At 39.3% G+C, this 26,794-nt stretch overlaps 2 protein-coding genes across 7 annotated transcripts in view; one reads left to right on the plus strand and one right to left on the minus strand.

Annotated features, from left to right (window-relative positions):
- The window catches only part of LOC108032581 (disintegrin and metalloproteinase domain-containing protein 10), an 89,104-nt gene that overhangs the window by 26,729 nt on the left and 35,581 nt on the right, over nt 1–26,794 (minus strand). For all 6 annotated transcript variants that reach the window (XR_006368275.2, XR_007763585.1, XR_001768625.3 and 3 more), the window contains exons 4-5: nt 4,900–5,096; nt 4,273–4,834 (exon numbers count right to left, since the gene is read on the minus strand). Coding sequence is in view for 2 of the 6 variants with exons in the window: in XM_017106485.3 (XP_016961974.1) it covers nt 4,273–4,834; nt 4,900–5,096 (759 nt within the window). In the remaining 4 variants the exon portion in view is untranslated. The remainder of the gene's footprint in view (nt 1–4,272; nt 4,835–4,899; nt 5,097–26,794) is intronic.
- On the plus strand, nt 17,538–19,158 carry LOC108032583 (putative inorganic phosphate cotransporter). The gene has a single exon (XM_017106487.3). It carries the CDS (start codon nt 17,623–17,625, stop codon nt 19,069–19,071), a length of 1,449 nt encoding a protein of 482 aa, XP_016961976.1. The 5' UTR covers nt 17,538–17,622; the 3' UTR covers nt 19,072–19,158.

Raw genomic sequence — 26,794 nt, forward strand, 5'->3', positions numbered from 1 at the left:
GCATTTATGGCACTTGCAGCGACTGCTCATAAAGTTTCCGCAGGCATGGTCAATGCACTCGAGGGCCCAAGGATAACCGGAAAAGGGGTTGGGAATGGCGGAGGAGTGGAGCGGAGGTCCTGGTGAGGAGGACTACACAAGGAGCAACAGTGACGCCAGCAAACAATGTGCCACTTGAGTTGCTCTCTGTTTTGGTGTGCAAAAATTATATTACAACATTGTGTATAAATTGTGATTTCCAGGCAGCAGCAGCTAAGGCAGCATTCAAGAACACATTGCACTTGAGTGCACTTAGAAATATAATAATAACCGTGAAAATTAATCAGGTATATCTAAAACTGCTAAAAGGAATATAGAGGAAATACATAAAAATTTAATTTTCATTACTTAAATTTCTTCTAAAGTATTTAGTTTCTTTTGTTTTACTTGTGTCTTCTTTAAACATCAAAACTATAAAAAAATTAAATATTTTATTTTAAAAACATGTTAAATATTATTTTAGAAACCAAGCTAATGCAAATTATAATTATTTTGAACAAAACGAAGCTATAATTTCCAATTTATATACGAGGTATAATATTCGCTATATCTTTAAGGAAAATCAAACCTAAAAACCTCTAAAATTTTGAAAATTTTAAATTAAAATTTTTCCTAACCATAAAATTATAATACATTACATTATGTTACTCGCCCCCTTTTTTTAAGGATTTTTACACATAATCAGTATTGATTGATCCCCTTCCATTAAGCCCGAAAGTAATATTTTCTCCCAGTGTAATTGAGTACTTGTGTTGTGGCGAATGTTAACCCCTTGGCTGCTTCTGGGGGTCGCCGCGCTCACGCTTCGTTACTTGGCTCCTTGCAAGGGGGCTAAGGCTAGGGGCCATAAATGGGTTGGCAGGGAGTATCGGGTGGGTGGTGGGATGTAGGGGCGGATAAGCAATGTGCGTGCGCCGCTTGGTCGGTTTTAACACGCACTTAACGCACCCCTTGTCGCCGCTGCCACCCCCTTAAAGCGGATGAATGAGTGTGTACACACCAACAATGTAATCTAGGGTCCGTCGACGACTGCTCATTTCCACTACAAAAGTTAATATGCTGCTAAAATGGCATTAAAAGTGTGGTGGCCGCAGTCTGGGGCTTTCGGCGGGGGTGAAAATTCTTGATAACTCCAGAAGCATAAACACCTCGCGACACAGTTGCGTTCCCAGCGAAGCTAATAAAGTTGGACCGGGGCCATCAAAAAAGGAAAAACCAAGGGGAAAACCGTGCGAAAAATGTGGGTAACTATGAACCGGGGTTTGCAAAAACTCATAAATAGAAAATGAGTAAGAGAACGTGCGACTGGCAAAGGAGACCGCCGTGCACTTTTCATAAATTAAAGTTTATGTAACACCCCCCCCTTTCGGGCTAAGTGACCAATGACAGCCATTTGAAGACCTTTGACACCGCTGTTTTACTTTCCACGCTGGTCATGGCAACTGCAGGCATTTAATTGTGCCATTTACGAGGGACCTGAGTCACTCAAACGGTTGAGAAACAAAGTTAGGTTGTATTGCTAAAAGGAAATGGGCAAACTCGTTTCTTAGAAATGGGATTAAATTTAAAAACTTTAAGAAAAGTCTTTGATCTATTTAATTTACCCAACAAACAAGTCCGCAAAATCGATACCTAATTGAAATTGATTGAGTTGTACTTTTAATTAGCTTAATTGTGTGGGCAGCAAGATACTTGGGCGAATATAAACTACAGAATAATTAATTGAACAGTAAAAAAGGCAGTGGTATAATAAAATGGAATGCCAGTTTTATTCGGAATTACTAATTTGCATCAATCAAATAGCTGATACAACTAAACTGACAGGTGAGCATGGGCTTGTGTAAACGGCTTTTAGTGCGAGCTCATTAAAGTGATTACGCCACGCCCCCGAAAACGCATAGATAAACATGCAACTAAGCTAAATGCACCCATGACAATAGTTTTGTCAAGTGTTGTTGATGATTCTCCTGGTGCATGTGCGTGTTTGGTGCACGTGTGTGTTTTCCCTGGAAATGTGGGAATGTCAAATTGCATACAATTTTTGCGAGCAACAACAATTGGTGTAGATTGTCGAAAAAGTTGGCCAACAAAGCGCGCCCCGAGTACTCAACAAAATACCCACCATTGCTCCCATTTCAGTTGTTTAGCTATGCATTAGATTCTACTTCTTTTGTTGCAACAAAAAAAAAGAACAGCGACAACTTTATTTGGGCGTGGCAGCCGCCCATTGTTATGGGGAAATTGCTGGATGCACCACAAGAAAATAAATCGATTTGCTTACAAACAAAACCAAAGGGGTCCATAAATTATACACATATTCATTATATGAAAACTATATTGTATCTTACTGAATTTTAGAGATTTATTTTATATTTTGAACTATTATTATACTTTTGAAATATTTTTAAAACCGTTTCTTTTCTTGACAAAGTGTCACTAAATTATTTCTCAATTTTTTTTTCAGAAATTACTATTACAAACTTAAGTTAAAATATATGAAACTGCTAAATATAGATTTTTAGGTTTGAGTTTTTAATGTAAATTTAATATTGAGGTTTGAAAATCGAAATAGATATTTTTAATATTCGGAATTTAAAGTTCAGAGCTGTTGTTTTTTCGAATATATTAAGATCCTTTCATTTTTCAGCAAATTATTACACATTACATTTTTATTAATACATGATTTATTGCGTGATATTATATTATTTTAAAAATCATGATTGGCTTTTGAAACTCGACGTTTTTTGGAACATATCTTACTATTACATTAACTAGTTAAAGAAGTGCCATATTTTTCTCTGTGCATGTGTGTAAGCAATCGTCGGTCTGGAACCCAATGTCGTCATAGTTGGTGCTGCTTGCACAATAACAACGGCGGTGCATCCGCTCTTCTTTTTTCTCAGTTTTTCAGTTGCAACTTTTCATTGTCAGTGTCATTGTTGCAGCCATATTACGTACGAGTGTGTGCGACTACATGGCAGTACTATATGGGGGCACACCTTCTTTGGTTGCACCATTGTTGCCGGGTTGCATAAAAAAATTGACCATTGAACCGGGGAGAGAATATTCCTCTTATTTTCTTCGCTTTATGCGGCGCTTCATGCGTGGCTTGCTTTTAAAATGAAGTCGCTGGTTTGCCTTTTTGCATAAACCATGAAAAACCACGTGGCCACGTTGCCCGTTTTCAGTCGAACGAAAGTTTTTCTGTCTCTCCTTTGTCGGCACAGCTGACGGATCAAAGTTTCCATCGCCATTGGCGGGGAAAAACTGAAACTGCTGCGGTATGCTCAGTTTTCGTTTCAATTTCAGTCGACATATTCTAATTGGGCAGGAAAAACATTCTGCCAGCATTTTGTGGAACTTTGTCTTTCGATGGGAACTTGTCTTGAAGCAAAGAGTTTTTAACGAAATGAGTAAAAAGTTTTTTAACACAACCCATTCGGGCTCATGTTCATTTAAATGGAACTATTAAACATTATAATGCCAATTGAAAATCGCTAATAAATTTAAAATGAGAAGTTTTAACCAGAAGTTTATAAAAGACTTGATGCGAAAAGTACAGCTTGAATATTATCGGCATGATTCTATCGATATTTTGAAACATGTTATCGATAAAATCGATAGTTTTTTAAACAAAGTAAAATCTGAAAAAATATTTTAAATTGGTTCAGTGCGAAGTAAGGTTTTGGCTGTCCAAAAGTCTGAACCTGTTTCCTTTTTTTAGTAAAAACATTTTCCTTTTACTTTCCTTTCAAATCGCATTAGTCGAATCTTCCACCGTGACATTAGCTAAGCTCTACAGCCAGATTTCTTACTGCTCCGATAAACAAGTTGTTAAGCTCAAAAACTTCTGAACCCTAGCCACTTTTCTTCTCAGCCACGCCCACGAAAGTGTGTCGGCTGACAAAGTGATAGAAAACTGGGGAGATGAGCAGCACAACAGCACAAATGATTAGCTGGCAGACTCGCGACTGTCATAACTCAGGTGTCAAAACAGAAGCGAAATGTTATCAAACAATTTCAGGGCTGACTTGTGTTGTGTCCTTCGTCCTTAACAGAATGTGGAACAGCACAGAATATCCTTGAGTACAAAATAAAGTCGAGAAGCAGCCGCCAAATAAATCACATTTAACAATGTGCGAGGGTATTTTTCATTTCTGCATCGGCAACTTACTTTTGAAAAGCGGAAAAGTGGATAAAGTGTGTGGGGGTACGAAACTTATTTCGACTTACCTTCGCGCACATTTTCGTAGGCGTCCTCGACATGTGACTCCTTGTAGATAATGGAGTGAAAATCAAGTTCGTCCTCGGCATTGTGCTCCCTCGCGTCCTCGGAATTCTCCGTTGTGGGTGGGAATGTTGTTGTCGACGGCGGCGGCGACGACGACGACGAATCGGAATTCTCTGGGAGCTGCTGGGTCGTCGCTGTGGATTCAGCAATTTTCTTTATGAAGTTTTCTGTCTTACTATCAACGGCAGTTCTGTTGTTGTTGCTATTGTTGTTATTTCGGGGCAAAGGCCGTGTGGGTTGTGTATTTTTTACGGTGCTGATGTTGCTCCTCGGAGCCGACGAAGCTGTCGTCGTCGTCGCTGTTGGTGGTGTTTTCGCCGTGCGATTTGTGGGGAAATAATGTTTGGCATGTTCAACATAATAGGCATCACGTTCCGTTATAATTTTACCCTCGAATACCCCATTGTGTATGGAACCAAACACATAACTATTACGATCCCCTATCACTTCGCCCTCATAGATATGATCCGTGGAGACATCAATGGGACCTTTGCTATCATAAATCTGCAAGGGCAAATATTGGTTGTTAGAATGTTTTCTTATTTTTAGTATATTTTAGGAGTACTCACCTCTAACTTATTGCTAAATGTATTTAAATCACGTTTTAATCTAAGATGGAAGTCTCTTCCATGTGATGCAAACTTTAAATGTACATAATGATCTTTGGTCACTGATCGTCGCGCTCTATTGTGACTAGCTCGGATGTGCTCGTGATCATAGTTGAGTGTTTCGTAGTGGGATATGTATTCGTTAAGTCGTTCATGACCTGGAAAGATAGAAGGGAAGTAAAATAAAAAGTTAGTAGAGCTATAAACATCAAGGTAACCATCACAATTATTAAATGAAAATCGCAAATGTTTTTCATAAAATCAAAGTTGTATTCCTTTGACTCAATGTTAGTTAGATATTTCCCCCCAAAAATAGAAGCCTGCCTGTAAAACGTTAAAAATCGATTGCAGGCAGAAAACCAAGAAACAATTTGATAACCGCAATTGAAATTAAATTGAAAACCGGAAATTGAAACAACACCAGAGCTGGCCACCCCTCAGATGTGTTTATGGCCAGCTCAGGAGCAGCCTGCAGGACTGGCCTCAAAGTCCTCCGAGTTCTTTCATTTCCTTGTCAACGCTCGGACACTACCTTCACTTAATACTTTTAACGTTTGATTGCATTTATGCAAGGGGCCTGAGTGCGGTATGGTATGGTATAGTATGGTTTGGTATGGTATGGCACTGTGTTTGCTGCAGTTTTCCGTAATGCATTTACTGTTGCAGTGGCCCTGATGGCTGAAAGTCGTTTTTGCACATGCCACAGTCAACTGCCTAACTGATGGCAAGTGGCACTTGTGTGGGCGTGGCAGGATTGCTCTGCGACTGCCACAAACATATTTATTTTGGCAGATGGACTGGAAAAATGGGCAGGAGAGCGAGAAAGGACGACAGGGAAATGGCATGCAAGGCGTCGCTTGGGGTCGACAGAAAGCCTTTCCTTTCCCTCTGCCCCCTTTTAATGCACTTACAACGCACACAGATGCACGCATAACTGCATTACTTAAGAGGAAATTTTCGTCTGCCAGTTAGGACCAAGAACGGAGGCCATCAAGCCCGTCTGCTAACCTAATGGAGTGTGTGTTGCCAACTAAATTGCACAACTGTGGTACCAAAACAAAAAATAACAGCAGAAGTAGGTACATTTCAATTTATAAATTTTTTGTGTTTTTCTCTAAAACAATAAGACAAAATGGTGTATTAAGTAAAAATATCTACAATAATATAATAATAACAAAATATAATATCTACTCACATAGTTATACATGTTTTTATACAGCTTACAGCTACCATTCCCTTCTTAAATTAATTAAAAACTTGCCAACAGAAAAAGAATATATCATAAAATAATAAGAAACATAAAAGCAGGATGCGGGCTCAACTTCCAAACGTTTGTCGGAAAATTACACAGAGCCAGAGAGTATCTGGCAAAAAATCCTCCAAACGAAATAAATTGCAAAGGTTCTAAAAACGAGCATTATAAGGGCACGGCGGGTTGGGTAATTAAACTGAATGTTCAAGTAAACATTAAACAACGATTTTTTACGTTCCTTTTTTTCGCACAAACGTCATGATGAATCAAGCCAGAGTAAAGGGAACGACCTGCAGCACTGGGGAAAAAAGTGAGGGAGCCCTTGGCCAAAGGGGTCATTTTAGTAGTTGACCCACAAAACGGTACAAAGGTTTACCCAGCGTCAGTCCCTGCGGTTCAACAATGCGGAAAGCCCTCGCAGCAACTGATTAAACAAAGCTAAAAACCCGAGGGGAAAAGAATTGCTTGGAAAATAAGCGAAAGGTGGCATCAATAGATTTCCCGAATCTAAAGAAAGTGAGGAAAATAGGTTGACATGAAAACGAAACGAAAACGAACAATTGTGGGTTGTCATTAGGAAAAGTAAGCAGTCTGAGCTGGGAAATCCATTTGACATTTAAACAGCAATTATCCCATTGTTGCAATCAATTAAGCTTGTACATTTAATGGGGATAACGAGATTGTAATTAATATGTGTTATTTGCTCTCGGGCATGAAATAAATAGAACACCAAATATGAATTAAGAGATGCTGTATCACAAACATTTTCTATTTTTTTGCAAAAATAATATCTATATTTATCCAGCATGACATCAATTGGAAACTTGGAATTTATCGCAATCAGTGACACCTTGACTTACATTTTGCCTGTTGCTTTTCCGGTTTTTCCGGCCCTCTCGTTTTATTTCCCATCGATTCCCTGCCCCTCAGCTTCTCAGCAGCTGCACAACTGGCACAAATAAAAAGAAAATAAAAAAAAAAACAGCCGAGGAAGAAGAAAAACCAGCTTGAAACTACTTTCGCTATTCGCTCCTAGGAAAACGGGGGGTGTGTGCTTGCGGAAAATTGAATATGGCAAAATTGTGCTTGACCAAAGAAAAGGCCAGCATAAACATGAAGTAAACAACAACAAAGCACGGTGACTGGCTTTAGCCGACTTTTCCAAGCCGAACGAAAAGAAAAAACTTTTCTTTTCAATGTTTCTTTTTCTGGCTTTTGCCGCCTCGATTTTCTCGGATACATTTGGCAAGTTTGGCTATTAAAAGCGAATCCCAATAGAGGAGTTATTACGGAAAAACTAGTTTGCACTCAGGATTGTACTAGTCCTCAAGCTAGCAACTTAAATCGCATTGACAAAAAGCGTTTTTTTTTCTTCGTTTGTCTCACTTATATTCCATTAACCCAATTTCTTCCATGCCCCATCGATCCATGTCGCCATGGCCAGGACAAACGAGCCTTTAATGCGCTTCGCTGGAGATGAAGATAAGAGACCAGAGTGGGATGACTGCGAAAATCCCATGACATCCCAGTGGAGAGAGATATCAGCCAATCCCACTCGGAGTTCTTCATTTTTAAACTGCGTGACCCACACAACTAGGCGATGCGGTGCAAAATGATGATTCAATTTGGTTGCACTGGCTGCTGGTGGCGCAAAAAACCGCTTAAATGGCTCTCGAGCTGAATATCCAAAGGATTTTGGTCAGCGTTTTCGGCTTTATCTGATAGTTTTTGATTGATAGGCTTAAGGAGGCTTATCCTGTGTGGGTGGACGGACAGCGGCGTATAATGTTGAAAGGCCTCCTTCAATGAAATAAGCCTGTATTGGCGAGTTCAGCACAGTTTTTTGCCCCACAATTGATGGATGATGCTGAGGTCATTGGATCACAAGGAATTGCCAAAGTTAAATCTTTTGTCTGTTAAGTGATGAGTAACATAATTCTGAAATGTAATAGCTTTTCATTCCAAAGTTACTGTCAGTAATTAAATGATTTAATTATAAAAGTATTTCTTTGTACATCTGGGAGTGACAGTTTAACTTGCCTCTTCTTATTTATTATTAATTGTAATGTTATTTATGTAATGGCATGCCCGTTTTACACAGGCTATTTATTTATTGCATACGTTCTATTGTTACTTTGTTTGACAATGAAATTAAATTAAAATCGCCTCAAGGTGACTTAAAATGAAAAGGCAACACCAGTCAAGACTGCTTAGCAAAGAAAAGACAAAGGACCACATTTGCCATTTTATAATAAAATATATACATTTAAGTACAAGAAGTGAGTTTCTTTTCAAGATTACAAATTATGATTTTACTTTGTTTTGCAATTTTACATGCACATTATCTGCTTTCATTTTAAAGGCGCTTTGAGCTGATAAAATGATTTCACTGCTACGTGATTTATTGCAGTTTTGCTGGATTTTATTTGACAACCTTTCGTGCAGTTTCTTCATTCTTTATTTTCTTGCTGGAGACTGTGGTCGCCGCCCAATACCCCGAAGTTGCAAGAAAACTTTCGTCAGGGACTTCTTTTTCGTGGTTTTTGGAACGAACTGAGTTGTCAGCTAAGACCATGACGTGCATCCCATTAGGTTAGAATATTGCAACAAAATAAAAAATTCTAATGTAGAACTTTCAAAGAAGTTAAAACTTGTTTAACAAAAAAAAAACGAGTAACGTAATGTCCCGAAACGAGTATTATACTGCCCGTAAAGAACATGACTTCAGAAAAGATTCTACATTTTTGGTGAAGTGGAAATATTTTCATCGATTTAAAAATAATTACAGTGTTTTGAAACTGGCGAGTCAAATATGTTACTATTTTATTTACTTGAAATAGAGGCTTTCCATTTATAAATAAATAAGTTAGGATACAAATAAATAATAATTTGGCGTTGTGTATAACTTCCTTTCACAAGCGGGGGGTTTTTCCGCATTTCTTACCGCACTTGCAGATGAATTTTCATTTTTGCATATTTTTGTTTGACTGAGTTTCGGAAAATATTTGCGCAAAGGTAAATGCAGGCTGTACTGTGTTGGCCCAGTGAAGCGCATTAAGTCTTTAGCTTAAAGGCAACAAACTGCAGCAACATCAGAGACCTCCTAGTACAAACAAGCAAACACCTGTAATAACAGCAATTACAACGGAAAAGCCTTTCCACCTCCTCACACTCGCAGCCATGAGGACGAGCTCATGTCCTTTGTGCGAGAACAAAGGCTAAGGACAATGGCAGAGGTACATTAGAGCATTCCCCGGGATCCACAGAATGTTAACGTAAACATTTGCATCTATTCATCAGTCGTGTAATAGTCAATCAGGACACAACATCTAGATTGGGAGTTGTAATAGCTATACGTAGTTTCTATAGAAATATGAATGGCAAACGTCAATACATCCTTAAAGAACTCAAATTCAGGCACTATTCTTCCATGTAACAAGCATGTATTGCATTTTTATGTCAACCAATTATGTGTACCAAAGAGTTTGACCTCAGCCTGCTTGAGCGGGAAAATAATTACCATATTAAATTCGAAAGGCATGTAAAACTTTGTCCGCAGTCTCAGGACAAATTTGACCACAGGATACTTCGGGGATGGGCATGCATATCGATAGATAGCGCCTCAGGCCAAGCTGTCAGTTCGTTCCAGCAAAGGCAGTTGCATAAACTGGCCAATAATCCCCTAGACTGGTCTGGGGCGGGGGAAATGTGGGCTGTAACTTGGCAGCCAACAACTACTGAGGCAGCCCAGGACAACAGAGCGGGCCAATAGTTGGCCAAGTCCTTGGAAAAGCGCCTTAAAGGCTATAGCTAAAACGCCAGTAACAAGAACAACAACACGAGGGTGCAAAAGTTTGCCATGTAATGCATTTCAAGTAATTTCACTTGCTACCCAATACACAGGCCAACTTTGTGTGCAAACTTAAAAACCAAAGCCAGTCAACTTTCGAAAAGGGAGCGCCAGCAACAAAAATCCATCAGATGAACAACGAATTTCAGAAACGTGCGATGGGCCACGACTTTTGCGAGCTTTCGAAGTGGGTCAAGACAACACGTTACCCTATTAATACGCTTAACTGGAGTTTGGAAATGTAGTCCTTTAATAGTCCTATGTAGTCCTTTAATATTGAAACAAATTGTTTTGTATTATTTGTTCTGTAGATATCATTACATTAAGATCCCTAATGTTGTATATCGAACTTCTTACGTTTCATTTCAATAAATTCTAAAAATCTTAAATCTTTTGAAATATTTTTTCACGTATTTAATAGTCATGGATGCATGTGACAGTCGTCTGCCCACATTCTCTTCAACTTTCCCAACAATCGCGGCTGACGTTTGCGTATCCCGTCGGCTTTGTTAACAGTTTGTTTACAATGGGCCAGAGCGCAGATAAGCTAAGAAATGCTGACAATGCCGAATGCTTATTGACCGAGATTTTCAAATATGTATGTACGAGGGAAAAAATATATTTTTTATCTCCAGAACGCTTGGCTGAAAAGCAAGCCACTCGGAAGTACTGCGTTTGCAGGAGACAGAAAGCTGAAATGCGGGGGAAATAAGGCAAGCAAAAAATATGTTAATATGTCAACTGCGAAACATTTTTAATGACTACAATTTTACCAGTTTAATTTGGGACACATTCGAATAAACACTTACTTTAAATAACAGCAATTTTGAATTTATTTTATACACCAATTACAACCAATTCTAAATGCCCAGGCAACGGAAAAATACAAATAAGATTAGCAAGAGAAAATGCCTTTAAATTTGAATGAAATTTATTACAGACTGTCTTACAAACAAAGCTCAAGCACACGGATAATAACAGAAGGAGAAAATCAACAGGGATGCAAATGTTTACTCGAATTCCAATTAACATGGACATTTTGGAAATTCGATATCAACGGAAGATAAGGAAGGGATTTCCACAAGTCAGTTGCACAACCAAGTCGTTATCCTATCCTTGTTGGCAGCAATTTGAACATTTAATTTGATTTTCCCAACTAGCCGAAGGGAAAATGCACAGAATTGCAGGCTCATACACACGTCTGTAATCAATATTTAACGAATTTTTCCTGAGGCCATCCTTCGGCTTGCAATCCAATAATTATTAAGCATAATCAACAGATGAAGTCATTGCTGTCGACATTCTGCTTTGATGTGACCAATTAATATATTAATAATTGGGCAAATTATTTGAAATCCAATTAATTTAATTCTGATATTCACGAATCGATTACATTCATAATTAATATTATTTACAATCAAATGTGAAATGCAATGTAACTATAAAATTTACAAAGGGCATTTAAAATGTTGTTATTTTTCAGATGAGGTGATCTACAAAACCTTGAATTTTGTTAAACTTAATTTGTTTGTTAAACAACGGTAAAGTATAATATTTCTATGAAGTGTCATTTTCGCCCTACCTCGACTATAAGTTACTCTTTACTCTTTTTCAAATTAAATAAAATTCCTGTGAATTTTTATCACATGCCAGCTCCACATCACCTAGCGGACGGAGCAGTACTACTAATCATGCCAAGCCTGTTTAACGTAGTTGTTTATAACTTTTTAAATAACAATGAGATTTGTAGGATTCTTAGTATTTAGATGGGAAATAATCAGTAAAATTAATGTCAATTTACTCATTAACAAAATATTTAAGAATGTAAAGGTTAGACTATATTAAACTTGCGCTATGCAAGGCTCTTTTGAATGCTTAGTCTCAACATTCTGCCTTATATAGTTTCTGATATCTACACTCCAAGTAATCCAATATACCTCTTCACTCTATGAATGACGGGTATAACAAGGATAGCTTTCATAATTGTGACGCTGATGGCCCTTGGATTAGCACATAATCATCCTTGTTGAGCATCAGAATTCCTCATGTGATGGAAATATTTGGACTGACTGACCCTTACACACATTTTCACAATGGAGCCTTTTCAGGCGTGCGTCCAGAAATGCGGGTCACTAGATAGCGGATAAAAGAAGAACAAAATGCGAGTAAAAATAATCATAAATTGTTAACAAAGGACACGCCCCCTTTGTTTTTTTTTTTGTCCATTCGAGCCTTTTGAAGCCGCCTCGTTAGCTTCTGTCCGTGGCAACGTTTAAAGTAACTTTGACCCTTTAGTTTGGTTTCTGGAGGCGAGTGATTTGGGTTGTTTTTTCGGGTGGGGGATGTGGATTTTTGTACATGTTTTGGCTGAAACCAAACCGCAAAATGGGCAGTGGAGTAGTATCTGGCCGACCGACAGCCGGCGACCGCCACAACACACAAACAAACCGTTGAGCTTAACTTATGGATTATGGGCGTGCCCTGTTCTGCGGTGAAACAACTAAAGTGTAGTCTACATTTGGGCGTTGCAAAACAGGGGCGCGCAAAAACCAAAGGCAACGTCAAAATGGCATTAGCACCCAGGAGTGTGTTTTTCCCTCTCTATGCGTCCTGTGTGATAGCTGCGGTTCCCAGCGACTGAGTTGTGGATGCCCCCGCATAGTCGTCTCTCAAAGATATATATTTTTTGTACGTTTTTAGCCTCTTTAGCCCTGAAAGCTTCTCATTAGGTAAGTGAAAAGAGATGGAGATTGGACCAAGAGGAAATATTTTTCCAGTAAGCTAAGCACTGCGTAATTTAGCACGTATGAACGGAAAATAATTTAGCCGAAAAGAAAAGTTGCTTAGGGCTTTTATCGCACTTTATGGAACAAATTAACGATTTTGCTTGATAGTGCTATATCGATTAATAAAGATTTGTATAATAAAACAGCAAATATTTTAAAATTAAAATAAGGTTCTACTATTTTCGCTCCCCCAGCTAAATCTCAATTCCTATAAGTATACTGATTTTCTTTCAGTAAATATATAAAACGAGAAGACGAAACCATAATCTGTAATCTAGGCCCGCATTCACTTTGGGGCGATTTCCCTCTTAAAAGTATGGCCACAAAGCTACCATTAATAGGCCAAAGCACTGGGGTAAATTTTGCATAACAAATTAACTTGAAGTAGCACTCCGCCACTCACAGCACAAAGCTAATCCACTTTGGCCAAAGGAGGACAAAGCCAGTCCGGCCAAGATAGCTATATGTATAATTGATGTCCAGGCAGTTTCAAATTAAGGCAAATTAAAAACTGCCAGTGAGTAAGGGGTAAAAGGTGGAGAATAAAAGAGGAAAGAAAACCCAGCGCGTTATAAACTAAATGAAGCAAACTATAAAGTAATTTCAGCCATGCCATGCCTTCGATCGAACAATTTCCATGCAACGTTGTTAAAGGGAGTGGAGAGAAAATCTCGTTAAATGCAAAAAAAAAAAAAAGGTAGAAAAGTTTACTGAAACGAGCGACAACATTCATTCGCAGGATATCGAGAGGATGTCGAACGTGGCCATTGTTCATCGGCTGTCGACGCCAATCATTCAACTGATTAGTTTGATTTTCCCGCTGCGCTATTTCCGTAGACAAAGGCGAAAGACAATACCAACTGATGTGTCAGTAATTTGGATGGGCGAAGCTACGAATAAAAGGTCCTAGCGGACTACCGGCGGATATGACCAACTCAGAGCACCACCTCGAAAGCGCAACTTGTTCACTAATTGCTTCACCAGTTCACAATTTTGTGGAAAACAGCCAGTTTTGTAGCTGCCTTAAATGAATTATTGATTGTGTTATTTTTGTAGGTGAATTCAAGTTTGGAACCATATATTTGAGCACACAATCTACCAGTTTACCAGAAGATATACATCAATACCTGTTTCATAGCTGTTATACAAGCCGTTGTACAAAAGGCCTAACCAACCTATAGAGCTCGCCGAACAAAGATAATACCACACAATATCCAAAATCATACATTCAGCATGTCGACATTGCAGCTTATAGACCAACATTTTAATGAGCTTCAAAACCGCAGCTGGGAAGCACTCTCAATCACGGCAACCAAAACCATCTCAGCCCAACTAAATCCCTTGAGTGCAGCCACATCTACTCGAGACGTAGGCAAACAAACTTAAGTATGAAAACAATTATGGATGTTTGTTAGCTCTAGGAGGAAGCCAGAACAGAGCGATGACGAGTTGACAGACAGGTGAGGAGGTGCAATCGGCATTCTAGCTACTGCACTATATTTGTGAATTATAATTTTGCCATTGAATCAATTTACTATGAAACCAATTCCGGTTCATCTGCACAGATGCTTCAAAATAATTAAATGACATTCGGAATGTGTAGTGATTTTCTCAATTGTAAGCAAACCATTCTTTCTATAAACAATAAAACTACTAATTACTCCAACTTAACAATAAAGATGGGGCTGTTGTAATGCAAACTATATAGTATTTGCCTCAAAGGACATAATTAGTGTACAGAATTTTTAAAGAATTGGATTAGGAGTGCAATAAATCAAGGAGAACATTAAATATAATAATATAATATGTTGTTCCCGTTATCTGCCAAATGCAACTGGCAAATTAGGGTGCATAAAAAATCGACCTCGATTTAAACTTTAGTCCCGATTCTTTCGACCCTAAGTTGCCATCTAAGTGGCACAGCTCAAGAAGTTCCCCAAGAATGGGCCGTGGGCCAAGAAACTTGAAAATGGCAGCTGGGAAACTATTTAATAGTTGCACGTTGCAACACTTATCAGCAGAGTGGAAGGGAACAAAAAGCTTTGCCCAACTATGTTGCAGGCATATCGGGCAACAATGTGACATGCAACGGAATTGTTGAGCATACGCATTAGAAGCCTTGCTCGCAGCCATGCCAACAACCCAAACTAAGCCAACCCGAATGCCTTTCAATCACAAAACTGAGGAATTTCCACAGGCCAAGGACGAGAGGCGGCGGCAAGGTTCCTCCGATTGAACTGGCAAAAATGTGCTGTTTGCTAAAATATGAGAAGGCAAGAGCAAAGTAGCAAAAATAAGGAACACTCACTCCGCAGCAAAACTATTCAGCAACAAGAAAATATACAAAACGAAAAAAATATAATAACTTTTCGCAGTTTTTCTTTCCTTTTCTCTCGAAACAAACAACACTATTCTGACTGAGCAGTGACATGGAAAGGCACGAATAAAGTTTAAAATAGTGTCGAGCGAGGCGAAAGGATGTATGCATTCACATGATAAACATAAAGAAAAAGTTTTATTTATTCACGAGAAATGCGGTGAAAAGTGATATTGTCAAACATTGGCTAAGAGAAATCTAATATTTTTTCCCACAAAGTCAAACACTTTGAGCTTAAATTATCAAATTTAATCAGGAAAACCAAAACACAAAGGTTTTGGGGTCGCCATAATTTGTTCAACTAATTAGGAAAATATAAAAAAAATCAAACAAAATATAATATAACGGAAAATATAAAAAATCAAATAAAATGTAATATAACGTGTATTTTTTGTTGCAAAACATTAAAACATAGCCCGCTTGCTTTATTTTCATGAATTTCTCCATTTCCTGTGACTGACGTACTTTTATAATGAACTTTAAATAACACGAAAAATGTATGGAACCTCATAAAATATTTCTCCTGGCAGGGCCTTTCACTGTCATTCATTTTTTTTTATCGCAGACCTCGTTCAACGTCAGTTACTCGTCGGTCAGTGGGTGGCGAATAATTGAAGGATTCTTTTTTTCGTTAAGGGCTTACCAAGCCAAAATGGGTCATTGCAGCGTTGGAGGTGGCATAAAATTCAGGAATGACAAAGCCGACGATCCTATTGACATTTTAACTTAACAATGCCACATCCACTCTTACGGTGATTTTTATTTTATGATTTCTAGGAATACTTAAAACAAAAACAAACCTTTTTATTCTGGCAACAATGATATCATTGTAAAGGGGAAAGTGCGTTAAAAATGAATTATTGCCATGAATATGAATACAAAATGTGTAATTGTGAACAATTTGTAATTTATCATAGTTTCTTGTCTTTAATTTGTTGTCAAGGTATCCCTTTTTAAAGGTTACTCAAACTCCTTGAAGTAGCTTACGGAATAGTGCTAAAAAGTATCTAGGAACCCAAATCCCAAAACGGGCAATTATTGCTAGTTCCTGTGGGCCACTGAACCGGATTTTGACCCCAAACAAAGGAAAACTGCAAAAAATTAATATAATACTGCACCGAACTGACCTGACCTGCATTTCTGGGCTAGAACGGATGGAACCTCACGAAGCTGGAAAGGAAGTCGAAACGGAAATGAACAAAAATGTTAGCAACAGGGGTGCAGAGTATCGGTGGAACGAAACGGTGATTGAAAGCATAAGCCACAGCGGATAGCAGCAGGGAGAAACTTTTTCACAAAAGTAAGCTAACTTAGACATGAAAACAAACAAACAAAACAATTCCCAGTCAGACCAAAAACCGAAGCGAGGCAAAATGAACCACGCCGATCCAAACCGAACCCAACTGAACTGAGCTGAACTAAACTAATGCTAGGGAAAAGTTTTTGGCCCTTCGCACTCTGTATAGGTAAACAAAAAGCCCGGCGGGGTTGGTACTTGGAATGGGTACCAGTGGGGGCAGGACGAGGTGCTGAGAATGGAATTGAAAATGCAAGACAACTTGACGGCGACTTCATTTCATGATTAAGTTGCCCATATCGATTTCCCTTCAACAGACTTTATGATGATGAAAATGGAAGCCCTTCCTTGGTTAGGCCACCGCAAGGACCTGCGCCTGCGGTTGTCAAAAACCCACCAGACTCCCAGCCTGCTCAAGCGCCTCACATATGTGACTCAACTCAAACTCACTCTTATTCAAAACAATAGACGACGACGGGGGCGAAAAAGAAGCTGAGGAAGAAAAGGTTGCAAAACATACATAAATTGTGAGGGAAATGTAATTGTTAGGGACATCTTGGGACTTCTCGGTACCGCCAAGTAGTCGGGTAAACAAAAAAGAAACCACAGATGTCGAGAACGGGCACATGGAGACAGGAAGTGGGTTATTCTAAAGGCACAGCATTTGTACACATATGGTGCATGTGCTGAGCTAAGTGCTTTAGTTAAACTGGCGAAAAAATACAAAATAAATTATAATAACCATGTGAGCGACAGCGTTTTTACTACTGTTTGCAAATATACAGAAACAACATGTATAAAAAATTATAATAACTCTTTTTACCTTTCCGAGAGCTTTAAATATAACTAATTTTGGGCTTTATCTATCACTTTTCTCTTACTTTCTTTTTGTTCGAAATTTCTCCAAGAGAAATATTAAAAAGGATATTTATGAATTTGCAATGCAAACATAAAAAATTATATTATTAATACCTAATAATTTATTTCTTGCACATTTCCTAACGTAGTATTGTATAAATGACCAGGCTTTGGGTTTTAAAGTAGAGTAGGCAGTCTGTTTTTAATTCCTTTGAGTAGATATGTTCTATAAGTTTACAAACTAAATTTAAGTTTTTAAAGAATATGGCGGATGTGCCGCAGCAGCCTCAGTGGGGCATTAAGCTCTCAAAATTCTTTGTAGTACCTCAACGCTGGATTCTGGCCGTTATGGGATTCTTTGCCATCTTTAATGCCTACACCATGCGGGTCTGCCTGTCGCAGGCCATCACCGTGTTGGTGGTGAAGAAGAACTATACCGACAAGCCCCACGGCGAATCAATCTGCGAGGCGGACGAAGATAGCGCAGGTCCAACTAGCCGGGAAGGAGGCGACTACGATTGGTCCGAGGAGAAGCAGGGCTTGATACTGGCCTCCTTCTACATTGGATACATTGTAACGCACTTGCCGGGTGGCATATTGGCTGATAAATTCGGCGGAAAATGGACCTTGAGCATTGGCATTTTTTTCACGGCGCTTTTCACTTTCCTCACACCGGTATGTATCGTCTATGGCGGAGCCGATGCCCTGATCGTGCTCCGTGTACTCATGGGATTGGGTGAGGGGACCACTTTTCCGGCCCTGAGTGTTCTACTGGCCGCCTGGGTGCCGGCGAGCGAGAGAGGAATGCTGGGTGCCCTGGTTCTGGGCGGCGGTCAGGTGGGTAGCATCGCTGGCAATCTGCTATCCGGCTTGATACTCGACTCCATGGACTGGCCCTGGGTATTCTACATCTTTGGAATCATAGCGACGGTGTGGTTCATTGTTTTCACGCTGATCTGCTTCAGTACTCCCTACACTCATCCCTTTATCAAGCCAACGGAGCGCGAGTTCTTGGCCACGGAAATACCGCCACAGGACAAGAACAAGCCGAAAACGCCCTTCAAGGCCATCTTCACGAATGTGCCCATGTGGGCACTGATCAGCGCCCAGATTGGTCACGACTGGGGCTTCTACATTATGGTATCGTATCTGCCCAAGTATATGGCCGATGTGTTGCGTTTCTCGATCAAGTCGAATGGCCTGTATTCCTCGTTGCCCTATGTTACCATGTGGATCATGTCGCTAACCAGCGGCTGTGTGGCCGATCAGATGATCAAACGTCATTGCATGAACACCACGAACACGAGGAAGCTGATGACGGGACTGGCCGCTTTTGGGCCCGCCCTCTTCATGGTAGCCGCCTCCTACGCCGGATGCAATCGGGCCCTGGTCGTGGCGCTGTTTACGATCGCCATGGGTCTGATGGGCACCTACTATGCCGGCATGAAGCTGACGCCGCTGGACATGAGTCCCAACTATGCCGGAACACTGATGGCCATCACCAATGGCATTGGTGCGATCACGGGCGTGGTATCGCCCTATCTGGTTGGTGTGATGACCCCGAACGCCACCCTGTTGGAGTGGCGAATCGTGTTTTGGGTGGCCTTTGCCGTCCTCTGTATCACGGCGGTGGTCTACTGCATTTGGGCCTCTGGCGAAATTCAGCCCTTCAACGATGGCACCAACTCAAACAAGAAGAAGGTCGATACATGATCTGCAGCTTTTTATTTGCCCCCACATGGTTTTATAAGTGGTTGTCTACTTCTTATTAATTTGAGTAAAAATTTATATGACTATGGAGTGGATTGTTGCTTTTATTTTCCAGTGTACAAGGATTTTATTAAATTTTAAATGTGGTCATGTATTTTAAAGTTATTTCCAAGCTTTTTGTTCTTGGCTTGTAGAATCTCATGAATTTATCATTTTTTAAAATAAATGAAAGCAATGACACAAAGAATAGAAAAACTGCAACAGAGAGAGGAGCAAAAAACATTTAAAACATAAATGCATAACATTTCCATGGACACAAAAACCACACAAAAAGTGGCACAATTTACGAAAACCAAAAAGTGTCAGCAATTCACAATATGCGTTGTACAAATATAATTCAGTTTCAATTTAGTCTATTTTTCTCGTCCATTACACCAAAAGAAACGAAATAATACCTCAATCGATGAAGAAGATTGACTTGAATTATATGAATTCACTTTTGTCACTAGAATTATTCCAAAATTGTTCTTTTTAAATGAAACCCCAAAGTAAAAGGTTTTAATTAGCCATGTTTTGAACCTTAGTTGCCCATGTATTTTTGATGGCCTTTTATTTGCACTGCTTTTATATTCGGTTTTTAGAATGCATTTATTTGTTTGTTCCGCGTTGATAATGCGAAATTTGCATATATTATGAGCCAGGCTGCTGTTCTGGCCAATGAACCGCACGCTACTCCCTTCACCCGTTCGCTTAAGCGCCTCATTTGTAGTCAACACGAAAATTAAATCAATTATTTATGCATTCATTTGGTTCGACAACGCATGAAATATATTTTGTGGGCCTGGTCAGCCGGCCATGATGTTTGCTGTGCCACTCTTATATCGATTTAATTGTGCGCAGATTCGCCTCTTCTTATGCGGCTTGGTATGCAGTAGTGGTGTGAGCAATTAATAAATAATTTCCGTTTTTGCAGATACATATATTCGTGCAACACATGACAGATAGCGTTTTCAGTTGCACTTTGGCCGACCTTCCCGGCAGACTTGATTATGATGTCTCTGAAAATGAATGGCTTTTGGTCATCGGTCAACCAGCCACGACACTTTGGCTTATTTACTTTTGCCCAACCAAACCAAACAAGTTGGCTCAGCCATTCAAGACTTTAAACTGTTTCAATCTACTTGGCTTAAGAAAAACTTTGTTCAGTCGGTTAGTTTCTGATTGGGTTTGGAAGATATTGACTCTTAAATATTTAAAACTCCGTTTGATCCCCTTTCTTCGACAAAGAAATGAATATAGCTCCACCATACTTCCTTATTACTTGATCTTCATGTTTAGAGCCAGTAAAATTACCTGAAATTAAAGAAAAATATATTTTTATTAGTTAAAGTGTTTTTTAGTGGATCTGTATAGTATGTAAAAATATGTAGAATCGTTATTCAGGAAAATGGTCCCAGGAAAAGCCATCAAGTGCCATAAAAATATCATTGCCTACTTCTGTGGGCACCTGAATTATGCTGTCGGCTCTCGACTGTCAACTAAAAAGCCATAAAATTTGTCTTTAAATACCAGAATTCACATTATAAATTCTACCTTTCGCAGCGAACACACCTTGGCACGTGGGCCACATGGGGCGAGAAAATTGCAAGAAGAAAGTTTAAGTCCCCCAAAAAGGACGCAAAAAATAAAAGCCCAACGTAGATGCCAGAGACAAAGCCAAAAAAGCGAAACGAAGAAAATCGCACATACAAGACACACAAACTGAGTCAGTTGGCGAGAAAAAGGTAATAAATAAACAACAGGTATAAAGGCGACTTAAGAAATCCGAAAGGAAACGTAGTGAGGTTATAAAAATGCAATTTCCTTTTGCTGTATCTATGCTTTTTCTTCGAAAATGTGGAATGGTAGAATGTATCTGCTAGATACATACAGTTGTACATGCATAGGTGGGTACATATGTAAATGGATATGTATATAAGGCCAAGGAAATAAATACAAACAGAACAAGCTGAAAGCCGTCTTAGCCGAAATAACAAATGTCCATGCAATTTGTTTTAAGGCCAACACCAAAAGACTAAAATATGTGCATACATGATATGCCGAGAGAGAAAAGTGAAAATCTACCGCTCAAAGAGGTGGCGAAGGCGGCCCCCAAAGGTGAGTTTTAAAGCAATTCCTTTCCTTTTCCCATTTTCCCTGAGTTTTTTCTCCTTCTCTCAACAAAAGGCTCAAACAGGGACGCGTAAATTGCAGACGGGATGCCGATGCCAGTGGGGGAAAAGTGCAAACAATTGCAGCCTTTTCCTGGCCCACACAACGCTCAGAAGTATGCAATGCAAAAATGTACGCCTGAAAATTGAAAGGCGTTTCGTCAGACTGTGGGCGTGGCCTGCCATTTCCACCGAGTTTCGGGCGTGAAATGTGTGAAAGGATAAAGCCGCCAGCTGGGAAAAGAATTATTGCGCCTTCTTTCAAATGCTTCTCGACGCTAGGAAGACCGGAAAGCTCCTTTGCCGCAGGTACAAATAAAAAAGAAGACGAACAAAAAAAATATTTCAAAGAGCAAGGAAAGTCAATTTGGGGATGAAACGCCAGCTCATCAGTGCAAATAGTCAATTTTCAATCTAAACCGATTTGAACTATATTGGTTCTTTATGGTGGTTTGAATCAAATCGAGTAAATTAGCTATTCTTAACAATTCTATATTTTTCTGTTTTTAACCGGAAATTTAACAGGTTAGAAGTTCGTTACCTTACCCTACAACATTTAAAAGTAAAAATATATTTGTTTTCTCAAAAATCAACAGTATTTATCTATGCTGGAATTAAACCTTCCTACTTTCTGAGGAATAGGCTAAAGAAATGTCAGCAACTCTCTGTCTTTAAACTTTTTAAAGATCTTAATTTTCGGAAAAGTGTATATAACGAATCGTTCGTTACTACACATATAAAAAAATGGATATTAAAGAATCAATGCGAATTCGGAGGCAGTAAATTACTAACCAAATAATTAAAATTTAGTGTGGATGTGTGCCAGGAAATATTTTAATTAAAAACCAAGGGAAGCCCAAATAGATCATTTACAGAAACCTTCATAAAACATATATCAATAAAGAGAAATGTATTAATTATAAAACATCTAGTTTTCAGTTCACCCAAGGAAGTCCGCACATAAATCGGTTTACTTATGCAATGTAAACGATTGCCTACTTAAGGAACTCCCCTCGTTCGATGGCTTGGCAAAGAAGATGTGCTTGCTCAACAGTTTGCTCTGCCATTAAACTATCGCCTCATTGTTGGCTCGCTCCCCTTTCGGGCAAACAGTGGAGCTGAGGACCGAGGGCTGAATGCGCGTTGGCCTTTATCTGCCCTGCATATCAAATGAGCCAAGACGGCAACAAGGAGCCGGGGGTCTTGGACTCGTCGCAGCTCCAGTTTACGGCATTTCTTTAGCTACATCTTGATAATGACCAGTGACCCCAATAAGGAACCGAGAGTCACCTCCCCACTCCAACCCACACACATACACTTTCACTTCCTGGGCGGACCACAAGTCACGCCTCCTCATCATCCTGCTCCTGCTGACTATCCACAAATGGGCACAGAAGTGTGCTAAGGGATTCTCTCGGCAACACTTTCGCTACCATGTATGCATTTAATTTAAATTTTTCACACTAAACACGTGCATAAATCATCATCACGGGGCCAGAGCTCAACTTTTGCTCAAGGCTAAGTTTGTTGCTGCTGCCGCCGCCGCCGCCTCATTCTTCTTCCGCAGTAATGTCACCTGCACATTGAGGCCAGGCCAGGTGAATAAAGCCGGCTAAAGAGCTCCAACAAAGGTAACTCCCATTGCAGACAGAGAAATATTATTATGGGGATTGTAGTTTCTGCCTACGAATTGTTTGTATCATAGGATCTTGCCTAAGTCGCTCTAGAAAGATTTTTATAAACCTACCTACCTAGGAAAAGTCAGATAAAACTTAACCGAAATACGAAATGAATTCTGGATTAACCACATGATAAGAAGTTATATTTCTTCAGGAAAAGCAGTATTACTTTTAGGAATGTAATTATAAAAAGCTATATTTCTTCAGAGCAGTATTAAGGAATATAATTGGTTTTTAATACACAAGCAAACATTTATTTCTACATAATAAAAAGGTTACACAATAATTTTATATTAAGCCTTGTTCTAAATCTCGCTTCCTTTCGTTTTCTAGGTCCCTTGCGTGACTATTAATGCAAATTTCGAGAAAATACTACCGTATTTCGCAAGTAAAGACTAATTAAATTAGTTTTTATGCAGTTTAATCACAATATTTAATTATTTAAATTATATATCCAGGAAAACCAAGCAGTCTCTTTGTTTCAGTGCATAGAAAGGCATGGAAAATAATAATTATAATGCACAAGCAACCTGGCAGAGTGTCGCACACCCAGGATACTTGTCCTGATTATGTGGCATCGCAGCAGCGGCCCCACATAATCACCAAAGGACACTCACAGTTGGTGGTTGCTACCAGCCAGCGCAGCTGCAACTTGCAATATTGCAGTTGGCCTGCATTCGGAACCCAGGGAAACATTTGTTGTGACAAACTCGGGTGGTTGGCGGAGGAGCTGTGGCAACGAGGCGGGGAGGCATGGAGATTGTTAGCCCAGGCCCTTGGCCATTTAAATTTATGTCTATTTGTGCTGGCGTCTGGCATTTACCGAGGAATATTGTCTAGCCCCAAAGGGCTTTGGATTCGTCCTTAATGATACTCAAAATTGTTATCTGGGCGTTGATGTGTTTATCGTTATATTTATGCTAAAATGTCGAGCTGTCCATTAATTTGCGCAAATTGTGCGAGTGTCTTTGAAAGACATTTGTAGTTTAAATTATAGTTTAAATTAGCATAAGAGGTGTTTTGGAAAGTGATTGATTGCCCAATCAGGCATTCTAACACTATTGGGCTCTTAGATAAATATGTTTTATCTTACATTTCCTCCTAGCCACAAAAATCTAATTAGGCTGATATTTGCGAAATATGTTTACCTAAAATAAATTGAAAAACTTTTATACTTCAGCGGCCAAACATCTGGAACCTTGGCTGCCAAAAAATATCTCCTGCTACGCCTTCGTTGTCTTAGCCAAAAAACTTAAAACTTTAATTAGCCACTCCAAAGTTGAAAGGATGCCCGGCCAGAGCAGAGGCTTAGGGCCTTTCCATTCTGTTTTCCGTGCAGCTTAGCAAGCACTAAAGCGCTAGAATACACTTTGAAATAATTAGCGGCATTAGCCATCAAGTAATTTAAAAAATTAATCAGCCAACACAGACGAGCGAGTACATGTGGCCATTTAGGGACGGGCGGTGCTGTGGGGCTGGGTGATAAAATACAAGTAACCCAATTAGCACTTAACACATAGCAGCAAACAGTTAGGTAAATAAATGGCAACAGAAGCTCAATTGATGGCAGGAGCACGTGTCCTGGCATTACGTTAAATGTTTTCGGAACAAGGCGAACGAATGGAAAGACTTTCAATTTCCAAGGCAGCCAAAAAGCCAGACATCAGCGAAAAAGCCAGCAGGCAACTTGGAAACTAGCACAAGGACGTGTGCCAAAGCCCCGCACAAACAGAGAGCCATACGTATATACGTGTATCTGGATGTATAAAAAATAAAAGAAGAAAGGGCATACGAGTCGCTTAGCCCACCATCACTTCATCCTACGGCCTATGTGGTCCTCTGCGAAAATCTAAGCGCTCAAGTAGCGCACGTGCTTTGTGCGAAATCAATATTTACACCCAGTAAGAAAAAAGCAAAGTTCCTGGCATTGGATCGTTCGGGCAAATACAGGGAATACCCCTCCTCAGGGGAGCAGCTTGGCATGAAGATTTATATCACTATTCGAATTAGCCATTGGGAATTCGGTAATAAAGCCGATTTCAGTGGGGAAGCATTATAAAATAGAGTTTGCTGAACATATAAATACTTCAATTGTTTTGATAAACATATATTATAATATATCAATTTAATGTATAATTTATATATTATTTTAAAAATATTTGGGCTTTAATTATATTATATATTGTTAAGCAAGTGAATACTTTAATTGTTATGCAAAATGTAAATTTTGTATTAATTTATTCAAGTTTATATATTGAAAAATATATGCAATACCTCCTTTTCAGAATTAGCCAATTTCAATGTGAGAAATGAAATGCTTAACAAATAAATTCATCAATTGTTACTGAAAAATTGAAATTTATATTAATTTATCAATAAAAGGCACTTTACCCCAATTTAAATTTGATTTAATTCAACAAAACCGAGCAAATAGAAACGCGTCACTTGACCAGCGAATTTCGCATGGGAAACCGAATGCAGCCATGGGGAAAATCAAGTGGAAAACGTATATTGGGAAAATCAACTATTGGCAGGCAGCTGTCAGCTGCAAGCAAACGGGAAAAAGGAAAGCGGAAAGCGGGGAAAAGCACAAGGAGCTGGGCGGATTGAAAAGTGAGACGGAGTCGAGTTGCCTGCTCAAACAAGGAAAACAAAGGAAGGAAAGCGCGTTCAAGGCGTTCGCTGCAAAAGGGAAAACTGTCTAGAGAGGCAACTTCTTCTCCTCAAACAAGGGACTTCTGCCGGGGACAAGGAGTACGGCGAGATGTGCCGGAGCTTATAAAAACATTACATCATAAGCAGTGAGGGTCGTGGGAGAATGGAAAATGGAGACTGGGGCGAGGAGATATCGCGAATATCCTCCGACTGTCTGGCGATGACGCCACAACTTCTGACAGTGAAATGCGCTTCTGGCAAAATATTTGCCAAAATCTAATAAATTACACACAGTCGCGGGCAAAGAAAAGCAGCGCCGAGGTCTGTTTGAGCACTTAGCCGGACCTGACATTTTTGCTGAAAACGTTATTCAATTTGTAGTCTCCATCACTGGCGGACATTTTAGAATGTCACCCCAAATGGGTGGCAACTAGATTTTCTTGGTTGCAGAATTGATTACTATTTAATCAGCCCTCGGGTGCTCAGAACATTCAGGTCGTAGAGATTTAACTTGCCTTGATTTAAAACCATCAAGGCACAAATCACTTTAATTAGATGAAAGCTAATCAGGTTGTTGAAAAAAGTTTGCGAAACTTGTAGAGGGACTGGCGTAATTAAAAACTTGTGAGTGAGGAAACTTTCTTTCTATATCGGTATGAAGAATAACATCAAAGAGATTTTCCAAGTTAAGTTTTCATTATACCTACTTAAATATAAAGATCAAACGAGCTATGTTTGCTTATTTTTTCTCTGCACTCCATATTGTGTAGCGAAGACAGTTCAACTCTTCGTTCTGAACTTTTTAGAGTTACAACTTGACTACCAACAATCTATCCATGAATGCAAGAGTTTGACGTAGAGAAAAACATGCTGGTTCATCCCCAAAACTGCCCTCTGTCAATATTTCATTATGTTTATTTCAATGAACAAGTTGCCACTGACTATCTATGGCCAAACTTGTCGCTCAGTTTAATTCAGACAGCAAAACGAACTTCTGGCTCATTGAGCATATTTTCTACTCTTTCTTCGCCATTTGTTATTGTAAAAGTTTATGGTTCAAATGCTGGCAGCTCTGTGATATTGCAAAGGTTATTAGTTTTGACGAAAGTTGTGTCTAGCCGGAGTATCTTCTGCCCAGCAGCCAGCTTTGTCATCTACGAAGGACAAAGTTTACACGAAGTA

The sequence above is a fragment of the Drosophila biarmipes genome, chromosome 2L, assembly GCF_025231255.1.
Source record: "Drosophila biarmipes strain raj3 chromosome 2L, RU_DBia_V1.1, whole genome shotgun sequence".
NCBI classification, from domain to species: Eukaryota; Metazoa; Arthropoda; class Insecta; order Diptera; family Drosophilidae; genus Drosophila; species Drosophila biarmipes.